The sequence below is a fragment of the Mercurialis annua genome, linkage group LG1-X, assembly GCF_937616625.2.
Source record: "Mercurialis annua linkage group LG1-X, ddMerAnnu1.2, whole genome shotgun sequence".
Taxonomy (NCBI): Eukaryota; Viridiplantae; Streptophyta; class Magnoliopsida; order Malpighiales; family Euphorbiaceae; genus Mercurialis; species Mercurialis annua.
Window position 1 is genome coordinate 7,815,939 of NC_065570.1, and position 13,201 is coordinate 7,829,139.

The window sequence follows — 13,201 nt, forward strand, 5'->3', positions numbered from 1 at the left end:
AGTTACAAACTAGAGTTCAGGGACTAAAGTGGTAATTTAACCAGTTAAGTCCGAAAATGGAATTATTTCGCCAAGGTCCGCGAAATGTTTTATAGTATTGGTGGTAAAAGTTTCAGGTCAATCGGAGACCTTTTAAAATTTGGACGCGGATTCATTTTGGGCTAAATTGTCAATTTTGAAGAATTCAAGGACCAAAGTGCAAATTAGCCAATTTAGCCTCGAGAATAGCAATCGGAAGATTATCGACGAGAATAGTTATATTTGGAGTAGTATTATTTATTTGGATATAAATAATACGTAGATATTCGAGTTTAAGTGAGTAATTAACCGTTCGGTTAAAATTAGAAAGTTTAAAAGAGAAATGGTTTAAGTTAAAGAATTGAAGGATTAAAGTGGCTAATTAGCCAACTTATATGTTAAGGAAAGGAAGGAATCAGATGATTCCAGAGAGCAGAAGAGGAAGAGAGAAAGGAAAGGGCGAACGATTACGTTCCGCCGCCGTTTCGCCGTTTCTCGCCCAAATCGCGAGTTCTTTATATCGATTCGTTCAGAATTCGATTCTCTATCATCGCTAAGCTTCAAATCGAGGTAAGCTTGACGTTTTGGTTTAAGGTTTCGAGCGGTTTTATCGTTTTAACGATTTTGGATTCGAATTTGACGTTTTTGAAGTTATTATGACGTTTTTGAAGAAACCGAGATATGGGTTTTGAGTATGGATGTGTGAAGCATGTCGGAATGGTGATAAAACCCCGGAAATCAACTTCCGAGGAGCTGTGCACGTGGTGCACGACCGTGTACCACGGGTGCACGAACGTGTACTGAAAGTACACGAACGTGCACCTAGCAAGGTACACGATCGTGTACCTAAAGTACACGAACGTGCACTTTTCATGGTGCACGAACGTGTACTAGAAGTACACGAACGTGTACCCCTGAGGTGCACGAACGTGCACTTGGTTGCACGATCGTGAACCCACCTCGGGGCAAGCCCGTGTACCCCGGCTCATATTCACGAGTGTATGACGTCTATTTGATCTAGAGATTTGATATTTTCGAGAAAATTGGATTAAAATATTATCGAAGTCAAGAGTCGTATCGGGAATACGATCATATCGAACTAAGTTTATAACTTAGAGTTTTAGTATTAAGTTTACGATGATGGATTAAACGTACATATGATTTGAATAGGAAGTGGATACATCGACGAGGTACGAGATCGACGAGCTGGAATAGTTAAAAGAGTGAATGACGTGTGGAGCTTACGTTTGGATATAAGGAATAGCGATCGTTGTGAGTTAAACTTTACTTCGAGTATTATTACGCAATAGATAGTTTTTATATTATAAATATAATATTAAACTACATCGCATGCTATAGTATTTTATCGATAGAAATGAATTTGTACATCGTATTATCGAACATATATAGATTGTGAAAACTAGTATATGATCCGGGGGAAACAAGCTACCTATTGGGTGTCAATAGGCTGTGTGATCACCAGCGTCCGGGTAAGTCATAGATAGAGATTTCATGGGTCGTATATCATACTTGTTTGTGCATGCGATACAGAGCCTATCTGGTTGAACTATCCCGGGGCCTGTATCTGCGAGTCGGCTGGTTGAACTATCCCGGACTCATATCGATCGATCGTTAGATGTTGTGATAATGTTCATTATGCATACTAAGGTATTAGGGTTTCGATCGGATCAAATGCTCGAAGTATAATATGTTTGTATATATGTGTTTTGTTTTAAATGCGATGTTATTTTCTATAATACCTTAGTAATGTGTTATCTCACTCAGTATTTCCCCAAATACTGACCCCTCACATTGATGTTTTCAGGTGTTTAGAGTCGGATCAGACAGACCGTCTTTGGTGTGCTGAGTACGAGTCCCCTTGGTGCTGCAGTAGTATACGTATGACGAGTCTTAACATAGAATAGTCAGGTCTTATAGGTTGTGTACATATTTAATGTTTGTTTGATGTGACGTCTTTTCGTTGTCAGTTTTGTATTGATCGATAGACGGGCTAGTACGTACAAGTTACGGAAGTGAGATGCCCACTATGGTTGTATCGATGATGTGATATATATGATGTACGTTATGATTGTAAACGTGTCTTCTTATTACATGTTTATAGGATAGTTGTGTTTGCGTTTCCGCGAAAAAGTTAGAGTGGTTTTAGGCTTGCTACGGGTTTCGGAGCTACCACTCCCATTCCCTAGCGCCGGTCTCGGCTCAATAATTTGGGTCGTGACAAAGTTGGTATCAGAGCAGTTGGTCCAGTTACCTCTGCTAATATGTGATTTGAGTGCAGTTGGTCCATGATACCACTGCGAGTCTGTGATTGATGTTTGCTTGTTCCTAGGTATTATGTCATTAGACTAAGTTAGGAACTACTGCAGCTATAGAATTGAGCCATGTCTGATCCAAGTCGTTTGTATTATTTGTTTTGTGATCGAATTGATTGATTGTGAATTCTTGTAGGTTTCATTATGATAAGTATGATCGATGGATTGTGAAATTCTTGTTTGTTTCATTATGACAAGTATGATCGATGGATTGTGAAACCTTTGTTTGTTTCTTTGCGAAATACGTATATGACGTATAGATGGTATCGAAATCGAATTATCGAAATCGATCGAAGGGTTAAGATGTGCATAAAGAAAAAGTATGAAGTTACAAAAGTGGAAGAACTTATCGTGAACAGAGTTTAAATGTCTAGAGAACTTACAAAACTTGAAGTTTAAAACTTTTTGAAAGTTGTTTGTTTAAACAATTTGGAAAACATAATTGTGCCTAGACCCGCGATAGTCATCGATAGGTGCCACGACATTGATAGAAATGCATCACTACATATATCTGTACATACATCAATAGGACATGCATCATATGCATTATGTTCGGACGAAAAGGTGAGATGTGGCAACTCTTTGGGGATGAGAGACGTCATCACCCTAGTGCACAATTTTGTTAAAATGAAAATGAAATTTGATTTAAAGTTCAAAATGAATCGTTTTATCGAAAGAGTTTTGAAAGAGTTTTGTTTTCATGTAAGTATACCTAGACCAGAACTCTGTGACGGAAGTGAAGTGCTCGCGAGCCAGCTGCGATCAAGACCAAGAAGCGAATGAATACGTATCGTTGCGAAAATATAGACGTTATGCTTCTAGGATATGAACTTAGTTTCGAGTTAACGAGCTAGTATATAGTTAAGATCGTGAATACGTTGGACAGTGATATGTACCTGATTAGTGATGTGTTAGAAAGTAAGTATTTCTTTGACGGGATGTCAAAGATCTTAAACAAGGATATAAGAGAAGAAGTGGATATGAAGGATGAAGTTTGTATAAGAGAAGTAAATGATAGATGTACGTGAATAGCGGAATGAAAATGATTGGATGGTGAACTAGGACGTTCATATTGTATGATAGGAGTATGAAAAGAGGATAGTTGAGTATAGGAATCGATTTATAGTTTATGCTTTGAAGATAGAAGATTGCCCTTATGATAAGATGAGGTGGATATTGTGTGATATTAGAAAGACGTCGGATTTAATAAGGATATGGGCGATAGATGTACAAGGATAGGAGCGACGAGTCAAGAAAGCGTGTGATGGAATACAAAGTATATAGTATTGAATGTTAAACAAGGAACAAATGAAAAAGGTCAAGGGTTTAAGATAAGTAAAAAGGTTGTATGAAAATTCGAGGACGAATTTTTATAAGGGGGGAAGAATGTAATACCCTGTAAGTTCAGGTGCCGTTTAGTGCAACGTGTCCGGCAGAGAAGGACCGGAGTTGCAGAGATAAAGATATTGGATATTAAAGAAAAGGATAATATGGAGTAAGACGTATATGTTTGAGGATTAGAATAAGAAAATAAGGAAAAATATCAAGAAAAGTTACAAACTAGAGTTCAGGGACTAAAGTGGTAATTTAACCAGTTAAGTCCGAAAATGGAATTATTTCGCCAAGGTCCGCGAAATGTTTTATAGTATTGGTGGTAAAAGTTTCAGGTCAATCGGAGACCTTTTAAAATTTGGACGCGGATTCATTTTGGGCTAAATTGTCAATTTTGAAGAATTCAAGGACCAAAGTGCAAATTAGCCAATTTAGCCTCGAGAATAGCAATCGGAAGATTATCGACGAGAATAGTTATATTTGGAGTAGTATTATTTATTTGGATATAAATAATACGTAGATATTCGAGTTTAAGTGAGTAATTAACCGTTCGGTTAAAATTAGAAAGTTTAAAAGAGAAATGGTTTAAGTTAAAGAATTGAAGGATTAAAGTGGCTAATTAGCCAACTTATATGTTAAGGAAAGGAAGGAATCAGATGATTCCAGAGAGCAGAAGAGGAAGAGAGAAAGGAAAGGGCGAACGATTACGTTCCGCCGCCGTTTCGCCGTTTCTCGCCCAAATCGCGAGTTCTTTATATCGATTCGTTCAGAATTCGATTCTCTATCATCGCTAAGCTTCAAATCGAGGTAAGCTTGACGTTTTGGTTTAAGGTTTCGAGCGGTTTTATCGTTTTAACGATTTTGGATTCGAATTTGACGTTTTTGAAGTTATTATGACGTTTTTGAAGAAACCGAGATATGGGTTTTGAGTATGGATGTGTGAAGCATGTCGGAATGGTGATAAAACCCCGGAAATCAACTTCCGAGGAGCTGTGCACGTGGTGCACGACCGTGTACCACGGGTGCACGAACGTGTACTGAAAGTACACGAACGTGCACCTAGCAAGGTACACGATCGTGTACCTAAAGTACACGAACGTGCACTTTTCATGGTGCACGAACGTGTACTAGAAGTACACGAACGTGTACCCCTGAGGTGCACGAACGTGCACTTGGTTGCACGATCGTGAACCCACCTCGGGGCAAGCCCGTGTACCCCGGCTCATATTCACGAGTGTATGACGTCTATTTGATCTAGAGATTTGATATTTTCGAGAAAATTGGATTAAAATATTATCGAAGTCAAGAGTCGTATCGGGAATACGATCATATCGAACTAAGTTTATAACTTAGAGTTTTAGTATTAAGTTTACGATGATGGATTAAACGTACATATGATTTGAATAGGAAGTGGATACATCGACGAGGTACGAGATCGACGAGCTGGAATAGTTAAAAGAGTGAATGACGTGTGGAGCTTACGTTTGGATATAAGGAATAGCGATCGTTGTGAGTTAAACTTTACTTCGAGTATTATTACGCAATAGATAGTTTTTATATTATAAATATAATATTAAACTACATCGCATGCTATAGTATTTTATCGATAGAAATGAATTTGTACATCGTATTATCGAACATATATAGATTGTGAAAACTAGTATATGATCCGGGGGAAACAAGCTACCTATTGGGTGTCAATAGGCTGTGTGATCACCAGCGTCCGGGTAAGTCATAGATAGAGATTTCATGGGTCGTATATCATACTTGTTTGTGCATGCGATACAGAGCCTATCTGGTTGAACTATCCCGGGGCCTGTATCTGCGAGTCGGCTGGTTGAACTATCCCGGACTCATATCGATCGATCGTTAGATGTTGTGATAATGTTCATTATGCATACTAAGGTATTAGGGTTTCGATCGGATCAAATGCTCGAAGTATAATATGTTTGTATATATGTGTTTTGTTTTAAATGCGATGTTATTTTCTATAATACCTTAGTAATGTGTTATCTCACTCAGTATTTCCCCAAATACTGACCCCTCACATTGATGTTTTCAGGTGTTTAGAGTCGGATCAGACAGACCGTCTTTGGTGTGCTGAGTACGAGTCCCCTTGGTGCTGCAGTAGTATACGTATGACGAGTCTTAACATAGAATAGTCAGGTCTTATAGGTTGTGTACATATTTAATGTTTGTTTGATGTGACGTCTTTTCGTTGTCAGTTTTGTATTGATCGATAGACGGGCTAGTACGTACAAGTTACGGAAGTGAGATGCCCACTATGGTTGTATCGATGATGTGATATATATGATGTACGTTATGATTGTAAACGTGTCTTCTTATTACATGTTTATAGGATAGTTGTGTTTGCGTTTCCGCGAAAAAGTTAGAGTGGTTTTAGGCTTGCTACGGGTTTCGGAGCTACCACTCCCATTCCCTAGCGCCGGTCTCGGCTCAATAATTTGGGTCGTGACAAAGTTGGTATCAGAGCAGTTGGTCCAGTTACCTCTGCTAATATGTGATTTGAGTGAGTATTTTAAGTTTGATTTGGTTGGTTGAGTGATTTTAAGGTTGATTTGGTTGGTTTGGTGTGTGAATTTAGATTTGGGTGGGTGGGGTTGGTTTGATTTTTTTATATATATAATTTTAGGGATATTTTGGTCATTTTTAGGTACGAACGGTTTTTTGGGCTGTTTTGATGCAAAAGGAGTTTGCTGGCCCATTTGATAAAATTTAAGGGATTTAGTGATACTTTTGAAAGTTTAAAAGGTTTTGTGATAGGACCCCCTAAATTGGAGTGTCATGGTTAATTATTAGTCTAATTCCATCTATACCATTGTTTAATTGCCGACTCTCCATTTGGCTTGTAGACAAACTTTGACTATGCAGCATCTATATTATTGGTTCAATAATTCTTTCCAGTGAAACGAAAGCACTTATTTCACTGTCGCCTTCTCATCTAGCCAAAAACTTTTTGATTATATACCCGAGTTTTTAAGACATTAGAAGGACAATTTTTTTCTCGTCTCACACCCTACGCAACCTTTAAGGTCTATGGTATGTCATTCATTCTTCCCAAAGCAAATTCCACGTGCTCCTAACAAAGATAGCCACTATCATGCTTCCCATGTGAGTTATGTTGTCTACATTGGCTGGTATTGTTCCGCTCTTGCTGTTGTTGTTGTGGCTGGGTCGCCATATTACTATAAATGTTGTTCTTGTTCCTGTTTCTTTCTCTGTAGTCTGTTCCTTCTTCTTTACCTACCGCTAGTATTTTTTTTATTTATAGATTTATTATAAAAATAATGTGGCACAACCTTTATATGAAAAAATAAAACACTCTAAAACAGAACTCACCGATGAATAATTTGATAGACGCCTAAATCTATTTGCAATAATACGTAATATATACCCATGGCCATCACATATTTGTAACACTTGTCCTCTTTGAATTTTCTGAAACGTTCATGTCTTTATTTAATACTATGTCAATTTTTCTTCAACTCAGTAAGGGGCAGGTCCCATTCACAATAAAGACATAGAAGGGAAAGGAATATCAAAGACCGTCACATTCAAATTGATGACTTAGGTTTGGTTTGATAATATTTTTACACATATACGTACATCGACAAGCGAAACACTTGGACAGATACGCAGAACATATTATTTTAAAAATATCATATTAAAAATGAAATTTATGTTCCAAATTCTAAACTTTCAACACATTTTAAAAATAAAAAATATTAATTAAATAAAATGTTCATACTATTTAAATTGGACATAAGTTTAGTAGACTAAAGTTAAAAAAAAATTCATAAATAATGATAGTAAATGATTTGTTTAAGGGTTAATCACCAAAAAAATGTCAAACATTTACATCTTGTGTCAGCTATAGCTAAACTTTTCAAAATCACCAGATTTAGCCAATTCTATTTTATTTTGTTTTTTTTTTCAGCCATTTTTGAATCGAACCGGATTTGTTGCCTACATGTCATCCATGTCATTTCCAACTCAGCAAACTAGCTGACATGGTAACATTCTAAAAATACCAAATTTTTACGTCTTGTGTCAGTCATAATCAAATCTTTTTAAACCATTAAATTTACAAATTTTGCTATATTTTATTTCTTTTTCAGCAATTTTTAAATCGAACTGTATTTGTTGCCTTCATGTCACTTACAACTCAACAAATTAGCTGACATGGAAACATCGCAAACCACTAACCCAAATTAACCAAATCAAATATTAAACCAAACAAACAAATCCAACTAAATCAAATAATAATTAATTAATTACTAAAATTCATATATATTAAAAAATTAATATTAATTTATTTCGCTTAATAACTAATGGATATATATCTAATTTTTATTAAATAAATTAAATAAACAAAAAATTATAAAATTCGAACGGACATCGTAAAAATTTAATATTTTTTATATTAAAAATACTTAATATTTTTTAATTAACTAAAAAACTTATATAAAATATAATTAAAACTAAATTTAACTAATAAATTCCTTAAAATTAATTTTAAAATGGCAAAAGGTACAAAAAAATCTCGTAGTTTTTACAAAAGTACAAATTATCCCTTTTACTTTTTTTGGTATAACTAAGCCTTCTTTGTTTTCAAATAGAACAAATAACCCCTTTCATAAAAAAATCATTAGCAACACTCGTTAATGGCTGACATGTCTCTCATAATCATATAGGAAAAAAGTTCAAAAATAATTTTAGTATTTAAAATATTTACCAAAAATTTGAGGGGGTAAGTGTCCCAAAAGTAAACTAAAAGGGTTTATTTGTTAGATTTTAAAATAATAAGAGTTTAATTATTCAATTTTAAAAACACGGAGACTTAATTGTGCCCAGATAAAGTAAAAGGGCTGATTTGTACTTTTGAAAAAAAACTCAAGAGCTCTTTTGTACCTTCTGCCTTTAAAAATATATTTTATTAAAATAAACCTTAATTATCTCGAAACCCGCCGCCTCCCAGACCAACCGCCGAAGGAGGAGCAAATCTGCTCTGATCTGCTCCTTTTGAGAAGAGAAGCAGCAACTCCTACTCCAACGGTTGGTCTCAATGACAACGGGTTTCGGAGACGGCATGCCTCGGCGGTGGCGAGTTTGGATGTCTGTTTGAATTTTATGATTTTTCATTTATTTAATTTATTTAGTAAAAAAATTAATTATATATCCATTAATTATTAAATGAAATAAATTAATATTAATTTTTTAATATATATGAGTTTTAGTTATTAATTAATTATTATTTGATTTAGTTAGATTTGACATGGAGGCAACAAATACAGTTCGATTTAAAAACGGCTGAAAAAGAAACAGAATATAGTAAAATTGGCTAAATCTGGTGATTTTAAAAGATTTGGCTATAATTGACACAAGACGTAAATGTTTGACATTTTTGAGATGTTATCATGTCAGTTAGTTTGCTGAATTGGAAGTGACATGGATGATATGTAGGCAACAAATCTGGCTCGATTCAAAAATGACTAAAAAGAAATAAAATATAGTAAAATTGGCTAAATCCGGTGATTTTAAAAAGTTTAACTATAACTAACACAAGATATAAAGGTTTGACATTTTCTTGACGAGTAAGCCTTTATTTAAATATCATAATTATTTAGTAGTTAAGGATTTATATTAAAAATAACTTCTCTAATAATATTCAAAATAAATGGACACTATGTTTTCTTTACTCGTTAAATGATTAATCAAAGATTAATACAGATTAATTAATAAAATGTTTAAAACTATACTTTAAAATTGATGCCCAGTTAATTAATCAATATTGAACTGGTTAATTGACCAATTTGAGTAGAAAAAAAATTGACGACCTAAGTAACTGCCACGACTTAGGTCGTAGAATATTTTTGTTCTTTTTAAACTTAATTACACTTTAATTACTAAAGATAGTATTATCTTTAACGTTTAATGAATTAACCAAAATACTATTAAACGTTAAACCAAAATAGTATAAATGTTAAGTAGCAAACTGCTAGATTGTAAATTCAAATCCTCCTATAAACGCTCTCCCTCCCAAATTATCAAAAGAAAAACATTTAATGAAATAAAAATAAAAAATTTACTCACTAAAAAGTATATAAACAAATCAAACAAAATTAAATACCATTTCCCAAATAATAACTTGCTGACTAATTAACTTTCTGGACAGTACACAATTATGAACCAAGCAAGCTAATATTTGCACATACGTCAGAGAAATACAACCAATTTAGCAGACAATACCAAAGATCACAAACTCAAAATGATTTCAATCTACTAGAAACAATTCTAGATTTGCAGTCTACTGCGGGTTCGGCGGGCGGCTATTGGCTGCAGAAACTCTGGAGCCCCATTCCAACAGTTCTTTGCTGGTATCATCCTTATGAACTATAACTTCAATGAAGCACAAACAATCTTTCTTCGACTCTGTCGCAATCTCAATTGCTTCAATTAGCTCTTCCTCGCATCGAACCTGCATTGACACAGCCGCTTATGATCTGTGTTCTGATTGCATTAATCACTAGTCAGTCATGCTTTAATCACCAACTCACCTTGGTTGTCCAGCATTTTCCTTCACCATTGTGGATAGCATCAATCAAGCCGGTGTAGTTCCAGTTCTTAATTACGTTGTAAGGACCATCGTGAATTTCGACTTCAATGGTGTATCCGCCGTTGTTTATTAAGAAGATGATCGTTTTCTGTCCACATCGCAGCATCGTAGACACATCTTGAGCAGTCACCTATTAAGGAAGGAACAAACAAGTAAATAAAATAATTTTACAAACTTTACTAAAGCTTTTATATAGCCTGTGTCCACCCTTTAAACAGATTATTAGATGGTTGAAAATTCTAATTGATTAGATCACATTATTAACATCGTTTAACGATGGACAGTTTCTATGCAAGTATTTCTCCAAATTTTACATCACATAGCCTAAAAATTAAATGGGACTTTCCCCCTAATTTAATCTTTATTGCCTATCATAAGCTAGTGTCACTTGTTCCATTGCTAAATATCACATTAATGAATCACAATAGATTGCGAAATTCAGGCCAGGATTCTTGGAGTCATACCTGAAAGCTGCCATCACCAATACAGGCGATCACGCGTTTCTCTGGGATAGCTTGAGCATAGCCAAGAGTTGCCCCGACTGACCAACCAATTGATCCATACTGCATTTGGAACTCATACCTGCAAATCCAATTTTAAATTCCGGTTAGACTTACGAACCACAAGTGCCTGGGCTAACATTAAACATGTGATTCTGTATCACTCACCCGCATCCCCTAGGCAATTTGAGCTTCTGGCAGTTAAACCATGAGTCTCCGGTCTCAGCAATGACAGCAGTTTCACTAGACAGCATTTTCTGTATATGCTGGAACAGAACATTGACTCTCAGCGGTTCTTTAGGTCCACTTTTCAAAGGCTGTCCTTCAGGAACATAAATCCTACGGTAGTTCTCATGAGCAGTATTATTCGGCTTGAGCCTTTTTGCGAGAGCCTTTAGAAAATCCTTCATCAGCACACATCCAAACGCAGGGCCATTGGCAATCACCACTCGATCAGGCTGAACAATGACTGCCTTCTCTTTTTTGAGAAGCAGAGAATATCCAACAGAGCTATAGTCGTTGAAAATGGGTCCGGCAAACAAGTAAGCATCGGAAGATTCCACAATTTCAGCACAAAAAGCGGTGCTCACAGCACCCCAATAAGTTCCAATGAAATGAGGATGGTGTTCCGGCATGAGTCCTTTAGCTGCCGGCATCACCGCCGAAGCATAGCCACAAGCATCAGCCAACTCAACAAAAGCTTCACATGCCTTTGCCACCCTCAATTTTGGCCCAGCAACCAACACTGGTTTCACTGCTTTGTTCAAAAACTCTGCTGCTGCTTCTACTGCAGCCTCCAACCCCAATTTATTGCTCAATCTACATGAGACAAAAATAATATCACATCACAGCAAACAATTATTTTATCTGTGACCATATAATTCATCAACCCCTAAACATAAATCATCAGACGAAACGAAAACCTACCTGGGAGAGAGCGAAAATGGAACGGGCTCTCGGCTAAAAGTAGGATGAGGAATAGCAGGCAAGTTACAGCTAACACTCAGATAAACAGGCTTGCTTTCTTTCAAAGCAGTTGATATCGCAGTATCAATCAGATCATGTGCATCTTCCAAATTGTTCACCACTGCCTATTAAACAAAATTCAAACACCAACTACCCATCATCACCAATCATCAAAACACCACTTCAAAAAAAATGAATAGAAAAACAATCTAAAAGATACCCAGATGAGAGGTATATACCTGAAAGCAAGTAACAGGCTGAAAACACCTCAACTCCTGACTAAAATCAGACAAACCAATGGTATGATGCAAAACCCTATTAGTCCCATAATCATTAGAGTTAGGTCCCCCAACAATACAAATAACAGGCAAATTCTCACTATAAGCACCAGCAATAGCATTCAAAACACTCAAACCGCCAACAGTGAACGTCACAACACAAGCACCAACTCCACGTGATCGTGCATAGCCATCGGCAGCATATCCAGCATTAAGCTCATTACAGCACCCAACAAGGTTGAGTCCCGCCTCAGCTATTAAATGATCAAGAAGCGTAAGGTTAAAGTCACCGGGCACAGAGAACACATCAGTGACGCCAACTTGAACAAGACGGCGAGCTAAGTGACGGCCGAGAGTAGAGTCAGGTGACGGGAGTGAGACGGAAGTTTGGAGGGTGCAAACGGTGCCGTTTGCTGGTGAACACATGTCAGTTGAAGCAGGTTTCAAGGTGTCAACAGATCCGATGTTAGTGTCCATACTGTGAAATGTAGACGAGAAATGAAACGTTTTTTTCTTGGTTTTTGGGTTTGATTTGTTTTGGTTTGGTTTGATGATGAAGAAGAGAGAAGAAATGGGAGCAAGTATTTATACGGGGGTGTGAGTTTATAAATGGAAATGGAGTGGAGAAGAAGAAATTGGAAACAAGCGGCGGTTTTGGTTTTGTTGTGTATGATTGAGTTGCTGTTTGGTTGCTGTCCGATGATCCATTATTTTCTCTCCTCTCAAAAAGAAATTACTAGAAGAAATGCTGCGCAAGTAATTGCTTTTTTTTTTCGAGCGTTTATGAGTTGTCTATTTGCTTAATTTTAGTTCAAAAATAATTATCTTTTTTTCTTTGAGATACTTACTTTAAATTTCTACAAAAAGTACATGAATTAAGATTTTTTTAATTTTTTTTTAATTTAAAGGGTTAAATGCAATAAATCCACATCAATTATTATAAAAATGAATGGCACAAATTAATAAACTATGCTTAGATTGTAATAAAGAATGTAGATCGTGAATTTGACTCTCCCAATCTGAAATGAATTTAAAACATTATAATCTAAAATTTGTTATATAATTTTTTTCAAAAAAAAAGTACTACAATTGTAGTATTAATTAGTTTCTGATATTACAATAAAATATTTTTAATTT

The 13,201-nt window shown here is 35.7% G+C and overlaps 1 protein-coding gene across 1 annotated transcript; it reads right to left on the minus strand.

Moving 5' to 3' along the window:
• Window positions 1–9,836: 9,836 nt before the first annotated feature.
• LOC126661867 (pyruvate decarboxylase 2) lies at window positions 9,837–12,817 on the minus strand. Its single transcript, XM_050355750.2, has 6 exons — window positions 12,026–12,817; window positions 11,748–11,911; window positions 10,989–11,639; window positions 10,785–10,902; window positions 10,262–10,450; window positions 9,837–10,182 (listed from the first exon to the last, which is right to left on the minus strand). The coding sequence occupies exons 1-6, from the start codon at window positions 12,539–12,541 to the stop codon at window positions 10,012–10,014; spliced, it is 1,809 nt and encodes a 602-aa protein (XP_050211707.1). The 5' UTR covers window positions 12,542–12,817; the 3' UTR covers window positions 9,837–10,011.
• Between the last annotated feature and the right edge of the window lie 384 nt (window positions 12,818–13,201).